The sequence below is a fragment of the Tupaia chinensis genome, unplaced genomic scaffold (assembly GCF_000334495.1).
Source record: "Tupaia chinensis unplaced genomic scaffold, TupChi_1.0 Scaffold000301_1, whole genome shotgun sequence".
Lineage (NCBI taxonomy): Eukaryota > Metazoa > Chordata > Mammalia > Scandentia > Tupaiidae > Tupaia > Tupaia belangeri.
Window position 1 is genome coordinate 864,630 of NW_006159791.1, and position 15,779 is coordinate 880,408.

The window sequence follows — 15,779 nt, forward strand, 5'->3', positions numbered from 1 at the left end:
ATTCTATGTCAGCTTCCCTGTCTTCAAAGTAGAGGTGAAGTTCCTCGCTTTGGGGAAGTCATAGGCACCAGTGAGGCCGTGTATGGCAAAGCACTTGGGCATCCCGGCACTTGTTAGGTGCTCAGTGAGCACCACCGAAAGGTCAAACAGCCTCATGCTGATACCGACACCAACACCATACTCCCTGTGGCCAGCCAGCACCCTCCCTCCCCCACCCTCTGCTGAGGCCTGGGTCTGGCCCCCAACCTCCCAGCACTGCCAGCCCAAGTCCTCACTTGTCAAGTGACCGTTGGCGAGCACTCCCACTCGCAATCTCTCTGTCCTTCACAGCAACCCTGTGAAGGAGTCAGGCAGAGCAGTGGTCTCCATTTGGTAGAGGAGGGGGCTGAGTCTCTAACATGCAGCCTGAGCTACTCCACAGGGACTTCGTGACGCTTCACCAAATGCCCTGTCCCCAGCTTTCCATCTGACAATGTGGAGCCTCCCACACTGTGCACGCCAGCTCCCCACCCAGGCATCCAGGAACTCGCTTGTTCATTTGTTCATTCATTCCTTCCACCATTCAGTCATGTGTTCCTTCAGCTGAGTTTGAGCTGGAGCTGGGGATCTTGCAAACAAGAGCCTAGAGGGGTCCCAGCCTTCTGAGAGCTCATAGACTAGTAGGAGTGAGGGAATGGCTGTTAGAAACAGCAGCTCAAACAGATCTTAGCGTTATTGGCCACAGTACTAAGAAGGGTGAGAGCAGGGGCTTGTGAGCGAGGGTAATGGGGGTGACCTAACGGGCGGAGGTGGGAGGCAGGGAGGACTTCTCTAAGGAGATGACATTTACACTAAGACTTGAGGAGGAGAAGTTGGCTAGGGGAGACTGGAGGGAGGTGCATTCCAGGCAGTGGGAACAGCAAAGGAGGAGGAGGAGGGGAAGGGACAGAGCTCCCTGACTTGGAGGACCGGAAGGCCCAGTTTTGGGTCAGGCGTTCTCACAGCCGACTCCCAGGGAAGAGGGTGCACTGTGGACTCGGTGGGCATAGTGACTCAGCTTCCTGCAGTCCTGAAAGGACTAGGGTGAGGCCAGGCAAAGGGGATGAGGTGTTGGAGTTGGGGCCCGGGGTGGCTGCAGCCTCTCCCCTGCCCTTTGTATCAACACACATTTTGGACGTACCTTACCTTTTCTTCTGTCCACCCCTCTGCCCTGCAGACCCTGTGTGAGCAGCTTCGGAAGGAGAACGAGGCTCTGAAGGCCAAGCTAGACAAGGGCCTGGAACAGCGGGATCAGGCTGCTGAGAGACTGCGGTAAGTCCAGGCTCCTCAGTGAAGGAAGGGGTGAGGAGTAGGGTGGGCAGAGGAGGAGGAGGGCGGAACACAGCACTGATTTCTGGCATAAGGACTCGGGGCTCTGGGGACCACCAGATGACATAATGGTTATATTGCTGGATTCCCACATAGCCGACCGCAGTTCAAGTCCTGGACCCAGACGCTTGAAACTCACGCATGACATGCGCACGTGTGTGCGCGTGCGTGTGTGTGTGCGCCCAAAATTCCAGAAAAATGGAGGAGAAGGGATTGCTGTGTGGCCATCTCCCTTGGGTGGTGGTGGGGGCCGGAATTTCTCATTTTCTGTCCCTCTGTCTCTCTAGTGAGTACACATACCCTACAGCAAAAAAAAAAACTCTCTAAAAAAAGAAAAAAGTCTCAGGGCTCTGAGGAGTCAGACCCCCAGGTCCTTCTCCTTGGCTTCTTTGGTATTTCCTCTCTAGTTCTTTTAATACCCTGGGGAGCATCTGTTTATAGAGATCCTCGAAAGCCTCACTTATTCCTTGGGAACTTGCCGCCTTAGCCTAGCAGTTGTCTAGTTGGCCCTGGACTGTGCTGCCCCCTGCTGGTCACCATCCTGTCCTGCTCTGTTTTCCTGAGAGCTTCAGAGGGCCCTCACCTGAACCAGCGGACCTCAGACTTCATTGCGCACCTTCATCACTGAGAGTTGGGGGTTAAGCGAAGGCATTACAAGTTTACACTCCTGCCCTCACCTCCTCTTTGAGATCTTGGTTCAGCGAGATTCTGATGAGGAATCCACCTTTCACCAGGGATCTCTGATTATGATGTAGGAGGGCCCAGGATCACACTTGGAGAAACACTCATCTTTTTCTTTTTTTTTTAAGATTTATTTTATTTAACTTTATTTATTTGTTTATTTAATTTGACCGGAGAGAGACAGAGTGAGAGAGAGGGGAAGTGAGAAGGTAAGTCTCCAGGTCTGGGATTTGATCCACGGTCGGCCATGTGGGAGTCCAGCGCCCTTAACCACCACACCACCTGCTGGCCCCCATCTTTTTCATTTTTTTAATGGATTTTGCCTTAAAGCACATGCGCTTACTGCAGAGAGACAGAGACAGTGAGAAAGAAAGTGAGAAACCACCCCCTCCGGAAGGGGGGGGATGACTACATCACAATTCCTTCTTCATTCTCCTCCTGAGATCTTGGGCACACATGCACATGTGCCCAGTGTGAGTTTTAATTCACCTGATCTGAGCCTCAAACCGTGGTTGGCCATGTGGGAGTCTAGTAATATAACCACTACGCCATCTGCTGCCCCCTAGAAACACTGATCTTTTTTTTTTTTTTTTTTTTTTTTGGTGGGGGAGAGGTTTTTGCTATAGGGCGCATGCGCTTGCCAGACAGACACAGAGATAGAAAGCGAGAAATCATCCCCCAGGGGGGATGGCCATGCCACAATCCCTTTTCCTCCATTCTCCTCTCGGGATCTTGGGCACGCACGCGCACGTGCCCGGCATGAGTTTTAAGCCACCGGGTCCGGGACATGAACCATGGTCGACTACATGGGAGTCCAGCGACACAGCCATTATTCTAAGTGCTGGTCACGAGGAACACTGATCTTAACTGTCAGAACTCAGAGGGCTCTTGGAGATCACGTAGGCAAACTTCCCATGGTGCAGAGGGCAGGCTGAGCCCCAAAGAGAGACAGGGACTTGCTTCAGTGTCTCATCAAGAACCAGCTCTACTGGAGTGGCAATAGTTCCTGGGGTCCTGGACAGTCTAACTGATGGAACTGTCTGTAGGGTCTCACGGGATTCAGATACATGCAGGACAGGGCTGTGTTGTAGCCAGGACTTGCCACTTCATTTTCTTCCCCTCTCCTGTTGCTTCTTAGAACCAACAGGAAGTGGAGGAATGTAAACTTGTAAAATGTGGCCACAGCGATGTGAACTGCTGCATCGGTGGACCAGTTTGGCATGTATTTATTTACTTTTGGATGGCTACATTTATGGCCACTGTGACTCCCTCCATGCATCCAAAAGCCACACCGGAAGAAAGATTACAAGGCGAGGGGACACATCCCTCTCTGATCTTGGGAAAGCTATTTTGCTTTTGGGTTTTTCTGTCACCAAGTGGAAACCCAGCTGGAAAATAGAATCTGAAGAAATATTTTTCATATTTCAGTCACCCTGAATCTCGATCAGCACTTTCGTCAAGTCCTATATCAACTGCTCGATTATTTCCTTAGGATTTTACTTCATTTTGACTCAGCTTTAGTTCACATTGTTATAGAGGAAACTTTAACTGGAGTTGACACAAAACTGTATTACTTTTTTTTTATTTAGAGAGAGATTTATGCCATAGGGGGCACATGTACTCGCCAGAGAGACAGAAAGCAAGAAATCACCCCTGATGGGATGGCCATACCACAGTCCCTTCTCTTCCATTCTCCTCTCGAGGTTTTGGGCAGACACATACCCATGCCTGGTGTTAGTTTTGAGCTGCCGGGTCCAGGACTCGAACCGTGATCAATTATGTGGGAGTCCAGCTATATAACCTTTATGCCATCTGCTGGTCCCCTAAATTACCTTTAATATCTGGAAGATAACTCTAAAAACAAATACAGCGAAAAGGAAAAGCTGTTAAATTCTAGCAAGGCGCCCTTGCACACCGCAGGCCCTGAGCCTGCAGCCTGCTTTCCTGTGTGAGCAAGGGAGACCGGCAAGGACCAGAGGGTGCTCAGACGTTAACTCCGAGCCTGGACTCCCGCCATGCCCGACACAGAGACCGGAAGGTGTAACTTGTGCACTAGGATGTGGTCCAGGGTTATCTCACGCAGTGCCAGGGTGTATCCCAAGTACCTCCTGACTATGGATGCCTAGCACTTGGGGAAACCCAGCTGTCGAGGATCAGAGACTCCCAGGGAAGCCTGCAGATGGCCAGAACGGTGGTTTAAGGATGCCCTTTCGGGTTCTCCCTGAGGCAGTGTTCCAGGTCTGGCTGTTCCAGGTCAGAACTCAACTGCAGCTTGTGTGACAGTGGGTCGAGAGCCCCATGGGCTCCTCACCCAGTGCCAGCATCGTGACATCTGCTTGCCTCCAACCCAGGGAGGAAAATATGGAGCTCAAGAAGTTGTTGATGAGCGGCAGCAACAAAGAGGGGCCCTGTGGGCAGCCAGGCTCACCGAAGATGGAAGGCGGAGGCAAGAAGGGTGTGGCCGGGCAGCAGCAGGTATGTGGTCTGAAGTCCCTTCTGTAGCACCCCTGAGTGTCAGCACCCCCCTTGTTCCGTCACTTCCAGTACCAGTGAGCCTCCCACTTCTGCACATGGTTGCACTGGTAGAAGGTTCTAGGTGCTAGAGAGCTTTTCCCTACCATGACCTGACATCCTTCTCCCTGGAGCTTCCACTCCTCAGCCATTATTCTGCCTTCAGCCCTCTGGGGCATCTCATTTCCAGGGACACGTGCTCAGAGGCTACCGGCAATAACAGTGTCTGCCTGACCCCCTCAAACCTTCTCTTCTTCAGGGTAGACAGCTCCCATTCTGTGGCGCCATTTCTCATAGAAGGTGGTGATGAGTCCGTTACTCAGCCTGATCATCTTCCTAAACCCACGTCAGCTTGTCAGGGTTTTCTGTAAAAGGCAGCTCCCGAAAGGCATTTTACCATCTGTAAGATTTCTGGCAGAATCGGGGTTGAGGAAGCTCCTCTGGGGTTCTGTAAGCTCCTGCCATTGCACCCCTGACTCCTCTGATGGACTCAGGAGGGCTTTGGCCAGCCTTAGTGTGCTCCAGCCATACCGCAAAGCTGGCCCACTTCCCTGGCCCACTGCAGTCCCAGCCTTCTGCAGAGCTGGGTCCCAGCTCCTTACCAACAGGTTTTTCCCCTTTAATGGGCCTAATAGCTGCAAAGTAGGGCTCAGTGTCTTCTGCAAACACTGCACCTGCATAATAGTAGCCATTATCCTAATAACTTAGTTTCCTTTTTTGATGTGGTCATATAGTTGTCCCAGGACCTGCAAATCCATGGTTTTATTTGGGCCTCCTTTCTGTGTGTAAGGTAGGCAGGGCTGGACTCTTCCGTTTTATAGCTACAGTGGCAGGTGTGGAAAGGTCGTGTGACACCTTGGCTCCCTCAGTCCTCTTTGTGGAGGTTCAGGGTGCACCTCCCAGCCTGGCATTCCCCTCTTCCTTCCTCCCCTTTGTTGCCTGTTGCAGAGCATAGCTTTGTTCTGAGAGGCAGCAGGTTCAAGGGCAGGCCCATCCTTCCCCTTTCTCAGAGCCTGTGATTTTACTGCAGGGCCCCTCACCCCCACCCCCTGCACGCCCCACTTTATGCACGTGCTGTGATGTGCACTCACAGACCTTCGCCTCTTGGGGGCACTCGAGCCTCACAAGTTCAGCCCCAGACCCCACCCCAAGCCTCTGGAGAGTCTGGAGGAGAATGGGAAGAAGGCTGAGAACAGAGAGAATTTGGCTCCGGGACAAATTGGAGTCAGAGAGTAGACTCCAAGTCCATGGTGACAGGGTTGCAGGATGTCAGAGGTCGCACAGGCCTTGCAGAGAGAGACCTGTTCGATCACATCGTATTGTGGCCCAGAGAGCTTGGGGTCCCGGAGCAGAGTCCTGGCCTGCATCAAGGAGGAGCTTGGGGACAGAGTCGTGCCTGATTTCTGGGCTTCTTGCTGTGTTCTGTTGTTTCACCTCAGCACTTCCTATGTGGAGAAAATGAAATCTTTCTATTTTGAGATGACTTCAGACTTACAGCAGAGTTGCAGAAAGAGTCCAGAGTTCCTGCATCCCCTTCTCTAGCTCCCCCAATGATCCTGGCTTCCGTCACCGTGGCTCAGTGGTCAGAGCTAGGAGTAAAAATATTTAACTCTCGTGCTGTTCACTCAACTGCAGACTTGATTCACATTTTACCAGCGGTGCACTCGTGCCCTTTACCTGTCCTGGGATTGAGCCCTGGACCCCACATCGCATTCAGTTGTCAGATTGCCCGGTCTCCGGGCTGGGACGGTTCATCACTCCTTATCTGTCCTGACCTTGGCACTTCTGAGTCATCCTGGCCAGTTGTTTCGTAGACTGATCCTGAGTTTGGGCTTACCTGATGTGTTCTCACGGCTAGACTGCGGCTGTGGATGCTGGTGCGAGTCTCCCAGCAGCGATGTCTGTGTATATCAGGGCGTGCCGAGGGCTGAGCCCCTCTTAGGGCGTCAGATCAGGGTACGTGACGTCAGTGTGTCTTACTACTCGTCACCGCTCTCACTCGGGTCAGGTGTCTCTCAAGCTCCTCCACAGTACAGTGACTCATTTTCCCTTTTTAATCAATAAGCACTCGTCTTTGAGAAGCTATGCAGATACTGTTTTTTCCATACACTTCCGCTCACTCACTGTGGAGACCCAGTATCCACGGTGGGTCTCACCTGCAGCAGTTACTGCTGTGGCATCCCAGTGGTGATTTTGCACGGCCTCGTTCATTCTGCCTGTACTAATGATAGTTCTTCCGTAAGGAAAGGCTGTCCCTTCTGCTTTATTTGCGTATTCAGTCTGTCAGCATGGACTCAGATGATATTTTTATTTTTATTTATGTATTTTTTTGGAGAGGTTTTTTCGCTATAGGGCGTGTGTGCTCGCCAGACAGACAGAGAGACATAGAGACAGAAAGCGAGAAATCACCCCCCAGGGGGGATGGACACGCTGCAATCCCTTCTCCTTCATTCTCATCTTGGGATCTTGGGCACGCATGCACACGCGCCCAGTGTGAGTTTTAAGCCACCGGGCCCAGGACGCGAACCGCGGTTGACTACGTGGGAGTCCAGCGACATAGCCATTACGCTAACTGCTGGTTCCTTCAAATGATATTTATTTTATACTGTGGTTTATATTCCAATACTTTTGTGATTTATTTTGCTGTTCTAATTGTTCTAGCTTTGGCCATAGGAAGCTTTTTCAAGTTGTCTCCTATGCCCTTTTGACATACCCTAATTATTAACATTACTGTTATTGTTATTATTATTATTATTTTGAACACTTTTTTTTCTTTATCTTTTGGCACTATAAGATGCTCCAGGGCATCATATGTTTTCCCTGCTCCAAGGAGAAGTGGTTCTGGTTATTAGAGGACGGTGTTTAGAAACCAAGTTGTGGGCTCTGGGGGGCTCTGGCTGGAGTATCACTGCTTTAGGCCCTCCGAGGGCAGAGCTGGGAGGGATGTGTGTACTAACCGTACATACATATGCATCTATACTTGTCTCTGTATTTTTTCAAAAGTGCTTTTTAAATCAATGTTTTATAGACTAACTTTGATAAAAGTGTGTAAAACTTTGAAAAATATTTAACTCTCATCTTCTAGGCCAGAGGAGGGTTGGTGCATGTGTGGGGAGGGAGAGTGCCTGGCCGTGCCCTAGAGAGAGCCGAAGCAGGGCAGGTGGCTGTGGGCAGGGGACAAGGAGAAGGAAGGTGGTGTAGCAGCCACTGTGAGTCAGAGAAGGGGAATAATCCTCTCAGTGGGTTTCTAGGACGGGGGCATGATCATGGCTGGGTGGTTAGTGGTGTCCTGGTGGGTGGGAGGAAGAGGAAGGCTGGGGCCGTAAGGGTAGAGGTCTCAGAGGAGCAGTGAGTAGGTGAGAGATATTTTGCGTGAGGCTTTGACGAAGGCCCCTCTGTGTTTCTCCCCAGGCTGGGGGGATGGCTGGTAAGATCCCGGAGGTGGGGGCCTTGGGCTCAGCTGAGAAGAAGGTGAGGATGCTGGAGCAGCAGCGCACTGAGGTAGGTGGCCAGACGGGTGGCACTCGGGGCGACCTTTCTCCCCTCCTGGGACCAGCAGGACAAGGCCTTCCTTGGCCCTCCCTGGCCTCCTGACTGCCTGGACCCACATCACCTAGGGAGTTGCCATGGTGACCTCTGAACCGTCTGTCCGGGGAGGAGGCCTGCCACCTTGCTCTGGGCTGCCCTCTCTTGAGCAGACCCCTGCTTGCAGGTGTCACTGAAAGAGTGGCACTGGGGGGGCGCTGCCTAAGATCGTTGTGGGCAGGGAGCAGTTCAGGAAGCCTCACGGTAAACCTGGATGGCGGACCGAGTCGTGATGGGTTAGGCAAGCCCTGTGATTGGGCGTGGAAAGCGGAGGGTTTCTCTGTCCATGCCGCCAGTCCAGGTAGGGCCGTCGGGAGGGAGCTCATGCTCCTCCCCCACCTCCCACCGAGAGTCCAGGCCATCTTTGTAGAGCCCAGGTCGAAGCCCAGTTCCTGTCTGCTGGGCGTTTGTTCCAGGCCCCTCCTCTCCACAGCTGGGTCTTTCTCCAGACCCCCGACTTTCCGCCTCGCTGGCCTCCAGCACATTTGAACACTGATTCACGTGCATGGAATTCTAGATTGCTTTTGTATCGTTAGAAAAGTGGGGGTTTTTTGTTTTTGTTTTTGTTTTTCGATTTCAAAGGTAATATAATGCTCACTATAAAAAAGAACGGGGGGAGAAAACAAGACTCTCACTTCCTAGAGAAAAACCACAGCTAATAACAGTTTCTTGCATATTCCTCAGTTTTGCTTTGTTCTCAGAAAAATAAAATTATACACGCCATTCAACACACTACTTTTTCTTCTTTTCTTTTCAGATCAGTTGTCTTTGAGGTTATCTATTCACATCTATAATATATGCCGCATTTCTTCAATTCTTAGTTCCTTTTTTAAAACATTTACCAGAGGGGGGCCAGCAGTTGGCATAATGGCTACGTTGCTGGACTCTACTTGTAGTCGACTGCGGTTCGAGTCCTGGACCGAGTGACTTAAACTCAAGCCAGGCACATGTGCGTGCCCGACCAAGATCCTGAGAGGAAAATGGAGAAGGGATTGCAGCGTGGCCATCCCCTCCATGGGGGGTGATTTCTCACTTTCTGTCTCTCTATCTCTCTGTATTTCTGGTGAGCACACACGGCCTATAGCAAAAACCTTGCAAAAAAAAAAAAAAATTTACCAGAGGGCCCAAGAGCTTGCTGGAGAGAGACAGATAGAGTGAGAAGGCACCTCCCCCACGGGGAATGGTCGTACTGCAATCCCTTATCATCTCTTTCTCCCTCCTTTCAGGAACACACACACACAGCATGTTTTTCAAGCCACTGGCTCCAGGATTGAACCGTGTAGTCAGTCATGTAGAATCCAGCTACCTTAACCACTCTGCCACCAGCTGGGCCCTTCCTGCTTTTTATCATATATAATGTTGCTAAAACCGGAATACCTTTCCTCCTTGTTTTATTTATTTAAGGAGGTCGGGTTGTTTTTTGTTTTCCCTGAGGAATTGCTGTTACGTTAAGAGGACAGCAAATAATTAGTGTCATCCTAGAACTGAGGAAATGTATTAATGCCTTATCTTAAGAGCTGCACCCTAGCTGTTTATATTGGAGCTTACTTAACCTACCTCTTAGGCTTAGGTTGGCCTCCGGATTTTTTGGTAACAAACATTACTGAGGTGATCAGCCTTATATGTATATGTGTGCATGTTTACACACATGTGTTTCTGTGGGTTAAATTTTTCAGAGTAGAATTATTGGATTAAAGACGCTGAAAATGTGGGGCCAGCAGGTGGCGTGGTTGTTAAGGTGCTGGACTCCCATATGGCCGACTATAGTTCGAGTCCTTGCTTTCTCACTTTGTCTGTCTCTTTCTCTCTGTCTCTCTCTCATGCACGTGTCCTGTAGTAAATGTAAAAAAATAATAAGAAGAAGAAATAACATTAAATAATTCTTTAAAGAAAACAAACACTGAAGACGTGGCATGTGAATACCTAGGCCCTAGCTGCTCTCTGAAGAGGCGTGTTCCGTAATTGTACCCTAAATGGTGTGCATTCTGTCTCCGTGTCTTAGTGTGAATCTTGACTTCGTCTCGAGTGAAGCGCGATGATAACAGCAAGTCACTTTCAGGGACCCTGCACTTGTGAGAAGTGAGCTTTCAAGGCAGGGTCGCAGCCCCCCTTCGCTCACACTGCACGCACCTCGGGCAGCCGGTGTGGAGAGCAGGGAGTCAGTGCTCCTGTTCCTTCCCAGTCTCGCCTGCTAACCCCCATGTCTCCCCACAGCTGCTGGAGGTGAACAAGCAGTGGGACCAGCATTTCCGGTCCATGAAGCAGCAGTGTGAGCAGAAGGTAGTGCGGGGGCTCCTGGCCGCGCTCGGGGCGTTCCCTCCTCTTCATCTTGCTGCTTCCTTCTCAGCAGCTCTGAGTGCATAGTGGGGGCTCTCCTGAGCCCCGGGATGGGGCAGTGTTGGGGGCTCGGTGGAATCTGAGCCTCGTTCGCATCCCAGCCGTTCTGCACCCTGGCACACACTGTCTCACCTCCTGATCCAGATCACTGAGCTGCGGCAGAAACTGGCGGACCTGCAGAAGCAAGTGAGCGACCTGGAGGCCGAGCGGGAGCAGAAGCAGCGGGACTTTGACCGCAAGCTCCTCTTGGCCAAGTCCAAGATTGAAATGGAAGAGGCAAGTGTGACCGCAGGTTCCCGCACTCCGCTCCCCCTGTCCTTCAGCAGTGGAGAGCTCAGTGACATAAACAAGCCTAGGATGGGGCTGGGGCAGGGGTTGGGAGACCAGGGTTCTAGCTCTAGTGCTAAAGGGCGAAAGTACTTTCCTTCTCTGTGCCTCAGTTTCCCACCTGAAAACTCGAGACTGGATTTGCCATTGCTTTTCAAATTTTGCTTTCACTCAGAACTTGTTGAATTGAAGTCTTATAGACCAGGCACCTGTAGAGGGAGCAGGCAGGCCTGCTCTGCGGACTCGGCGCGGGGCAGCCGTGGGGTAGAGGAGGGCTGTTAAATGTTCTTGAGCAGTGATGGCAACTTGCTGGGTAGGAGGCTGCTCAAACCTTAGGTAAAACTCCTTTTATTCTTCCATCGGGTCGTTTTTTACCAGTATGGGACCTAGAGATGCAGCGTGAACCGTCCAGCCCTGCCCTGCATGGGAAAGAGAGGCTAAACACCTCGTCACAGAAACAAATAGGGAAGGGTGTGTTCAGTTCCACAAAGGAGAGGTTGCAGGGATCAGAGGAGCCCTCGGGGCCAGGTGGAGCGTGGTGAGCCAGGAAAGGCCCCCTGAATCAGTAGCTTCTGCTCTGCCTTGTGTGTGACTGTACCAGCCAGGGCCCCACTGGGTCCAGGAGCAGTTTAAAGAAAGGTCCCTGACTCCCAGACTCGAGCTTTTATTTGTCACAGTGTCTTGCCCCTCATGGGAGCTGGGCACGGACTAATTTTGCCTTGCTTCCAAATGGACATCGTCGACAGATTGCATCACGGGGCACTGCCCTCTCTGTGACACCCAGGGGCCTTATCGTGCGGGCCGTGGCCACCCCTTACCTTGAGCTGTGCCTAGGGAGGGCAGTCTATCTGTCTTATGTGTGCACAGCCACACCTCGTGACATGCAGCCAGCCACCCTGGCGCTGTGTCTGATTCCCTCGCTCACTTCAGTAGGTGTGATAACCCCCTGGAATGTTCCAGCTCTTCCCTGGCAGCAGGGGAGGTGGGCGTTTGGAGCCAGAGCCTGGCCCTGTAGATAAGGAGGCAGGGACAGCCGTGCTTCATCCTGGAGCCTGTTAATCAGGGACTCTGGACGCACTCCCCCAGGTCCTGACCGGTGCAATCCCTGGCTAGAAACAGCTCAGCAGCCAGTTGGTAGAATATTGACTAAAGGTCACAGAGGGCCGGATGAAAATGAACCCCGTGACCCATCTGCTGACCCACATGATGTCAATGTTGTACCTAGGTATAAAATGGTCACACAATACAGAGCAAGGGACAGTCTCCCGAGACCACTTCATCTGCCCCACCTCAATTCCAGGCCCTCTCCAGAGACAACCTCTATTATCATTTCGTGTGTCTGTTTCCAGACCTTCCTCAGACCTATGGCCATAGAAATACAGTTTATTTCAGCTGTGCCTGGTTTTCCCCTGTTACAAACACTTCCTCTGACATGAAGGAGGAGAGAGCAATGGAATTAAAAAATTGGGTTCTAGCCCTAGGTCCCTCTGAGGCCTTAGGTAAGTCCTCTCCCCTCTCTGGATGTTAATTTCTTACCACATACGGGGCTAGAATTTGATGCTCTCTAAGAGTCATTCCCTATGTTCCATACTAGGTATGGGAGTGGTGCCTCTACCTTGAAGCCTTCCATGGTTTCTTCTCCACTGTGGTGATCTTTCTTTTAATTCCACAGTGCTTTATTGTTTCTCTTTAGAAGAACACTGTCTGTCTCATGCTACGTGGATGTCTGTGTGGACTCTGAGCTAAGAGACTGAGAGCTGAAAGGTTCTGTGGGATCGTCAGTGGTTCATAACCTGTGGATCACAGACCACCTCTGTGTGAAGCCGGTGAAAACTGGATGGCTTTTCTCTCTAGAGCATGGCTCACTGATAAAATTCTGCATTCAGTTTAGGGCTCCCAGCCCCTCCTAAGGCCCCCACACTCATGGCAGATAGGTAAGCTTAGACCAGAGAGGGCTGCAGCAGTGCCCTGGTCTCTGCTGGTCAGCGGAGATGCTGGCGAGAGAACCCAGGACCTTCCATTCAACCAAGGCAACCACCTCTTCCTCCAGGGAGGACCTTAGTGGCATTACCACGCTGACCCCAGGTGCTGTACACATGAACTTTGTGGGATGACAGCTGAGAGGGGGCGCCATGCAGCGCGAGGCTGGACAGCAGCAGGGCAGAGTCCAGGGTCCCCCGCAGAGCTCCCTGCTCACCAAGCCCGTGTTCCCTGCAGACCGACAAGGAGCAGCTGACAGCAGAGGCCAGAGAGCTGCGTCAGAAGGTCAAGTACCTGCAGGATCAGCTGAGCCCGCTCACCCGGCAGCGCGAGTACCAGGAGAAGGAGATCCAGCGGCTCAACAAGGTGTGCCCCTTAGCCCCTGAACCGTGGGTGCCAGGGCTGACCCGAGCCCAGCTCTTCGGCTCAGGAGACACGGTCACGGTTCCTGCCTCCTCTGCCATGCCCCTACCCCAGGTGACCAGCCTTTGGATGAGCCTGTGTCACTCCTCCAGGCCTGTGTGTGTGCTGCTGCCCGCAATGGTGCCACGCTCCTCCCGCACCTCACCTGGCCTGCCCTGGCTTACTTCTCAGGGCCAGTTTTAGCATCACTTCCTCAGTGGAGCCTCCCTGCAGTCACTCAGGTCACCCCATTCTGTGCTACTGAAGTCCCAGCAGCTGCTGTCACTTCCCTGACATGTCCTCATGGTCAAAGACTTCCTCCTACATCTTCCTCTGGTAGCAGGGGGTGTGTGTCCTCCCCTGTGTGCATCCCCCAGACCTTGCGCAGTGCCTGGCACCAAGCCCATGTCAGGAAGAACTCACTGAAGGGAGGATGGGGTGAGACAGGCACACCTGTGAGGAGGGATCCTGGGAGACAGTCCCTGCCATCTGGGGGCCACCGTCCAGGCGGTGATGTGGCTAAGCAGCCTTGGGAGGTGACCTGGAGGTCTGAAGTAGCAGATCAACAGAACTGAAGGAGAAGAACAGTCCATAGGGAGCTTTTAAGAAGATAAGAGCACACTTTTCTCTTTTTTTCAGGTTTTTGCCATAGAGCACATGTGCTGGGCCAGAGAGAGACAATAAAAGAGAAAGTGAGAAATCACCCCTCAGGGGAATGCCCAAGCTGCAATCCCCTCTCCTCCATTCTCCCGGGATTTGGGGCACACATACACACATATACACCCAGTGTGATTTTCAAGCCACCAGGTCCAGGACTTGTGGATCACAGACCACCTCTGTGTGAAGCCGGTGAAAACTGGATGGCTTTTCTCTCTAGAGCATGGCTCACTGATAAAATTCTGCATTCAGTTTAGGGCTCCCAGCCCCTCCTAAGGCCCCCACACTCATGGCAGATAGGTAAGCTTAGACCAGAGAGGGCTGCAGCAGTGCCCTGGTCTCTGCTGGTCAGCGGAGATGCTGGCGAGAGAACCCAGGACCTTCCATTCAACCAAGGCAACCACCTCTTCCTCCAGGGAGGACCTTAGTGGCATTACCACGCTGACCCCAGGTGCTGTACACATGAACTTTGTGGGATGACAGCTGAGAGGGGGCGCCATGCAGCGCGAGGCTGGACAGCAGCAGGGCAGAGTCCAGGGTCCCCCGCAGAGCTCCCTGCTCACCAAGCCCGTGTTCCCTGCAGACCGACAAGGAGCAGCTGACAGCAGAGGCCAGAGAGCTGCGTCAGAAGGTCAAGTACCTGCAGGATCAGCTGAGCCCGCTCACCCGGCAGCGCGAGTACCAGGAGAAGGAGATCCAGCGGCTCAACAAGGTGTGCCCCTTAGCCCCTGAACCGTGGGTGCCAGGGCTGACCCGAGCCCAGCTCTTCGGCTCAGGAGACACGGTCACGGTTCCTGCCTCCTCTGCCATGCCCCTACCCCAGGTGACCAGCCTTTGGATGAGCCTGTGTCACTCCTCCAGGCCTGTGTGTGTGCTGCTGCCCGCAATGGTGCCACGCTCCTCCCGCACCTCACCTGGCCTGCCCTGGCTTACTTCTCAGGGCCAGTTTTAGCATCACTTCCTCAGTGGAGCCTCCCTGCAGTCACTCAGGTCACCCCATTCTGTGCTACTGAAGTCCCAGCAGCTGCTGTCACTTCCCTGACATGTCCTCATGGTCAAAGACTTCCTCCTACATCTTCCTCTGGTAGCAGGGGGTGTGTGTCCTCCCCTGTGTGCATCCCCCAGACCTTGCGCAGTGCCTGGCACCAAGCCCATGTCAGGAAGAACTCACTGAAGGGAGGATGGGGTGAGACAGGCACACCTGTGAGGAGGGATCCTGGGAGACAGTCCCTGCCATCTGGGGGCCACCGTCCAGGCGGTGATGTGGCTAAGCAGCCTTGGGAGGTGACCTGGAGGTCTGAAGTAGCAGATCAACAGAACTGAAGGAGAAGAACAGTCCATAGGGAGCTTTTAAGAAGATAAGAGCACACTTTTCTCTTTTTTTCAGGTTTTTGCCATAGAGCACATGTGCTGGGCCAGAGAGAGACAATAAAAGAGAAAGTGAGAAATCACCCCTCAGGGGAATGCCCAAGCTGCAATCCCCTCTCCTCCATTCTCCCGGGATTTGGGGCACACATACACACATATACACCCAGTGTGATTTTCAAGCCACCAGGTCCAGGACTTGAACCACGGTCAGCCATGTGGGAGTCAGCACCTTAACCACTGCGCCACCTGCTGGCCTCAAGGACACACTGTTGACACAAAGGAAACTAGTTTGTAAGCGTGATAAATTAGGGTACTTTTTTTTTCCTTTCCAAAATCATGTTTTGTGATCTTTCAGCCCCCTTTCAGTGTTAGAAAAGTAAAATACTCTGGAAATGAAGATCCAGTTTCGCCACAGAATTGTGGGGGCTAGTAGGGTCGGCTTGGTGAGAGTGGGTTGCCAAAGCTGAAAAACCCAACGGGAGCTAATGAGTGTCAGGCGGGGCAGTCGTCAAGAAGGCTGGAGCTCCCCAAAAGGACGTGTTCTTCTTTTTGGATGCTAAGAACTGAGCCAGCCCTGAGGGAAA

At 52.4% G+C, this 15,779-nt stretch overlaps 1 protein-coding gene across 6 annotated transcripts in view; it reads left to right on the forward strand.

The window, feature by feature from the left end:
* Positions 1–15,779, forward strand: part of TNIP1 (TNFAIP3 interacting protein 1) — a 56,412-nt gene that overhangs the window by 33,668 nt on the left and 6,965 nt on the right. For all 6 annotated transcript variants that reach the window (XM_006150836.3, XM_027772801.1, XM_006150835.3 and 3 more), the window contains 6 exons: positions 1,196–1,290; positions 4,380–4,503; positions 7,951–8,040; positions 10,339–10,404; positions 10,606–10,737; positions 13,006–13,134. In XM_006150836.3, coding sequence (XP_006150898.1) covers positions 1,196–1,290; positions 4,380–4,503; positions 7,951–8,040; positions 10,339–10,404; positions 10,606–10,737; positions 13,006–13,134 — 636 coding nt within the window. The remainder of the gene's footprint in view (positions 1–1,195; positions 1,291–4,379; positions 4,504–7,950; positions 8,041–10,338; positions 10,405–10,605; positions 10,738–13,005; positions 13,135–15,779) is intronic.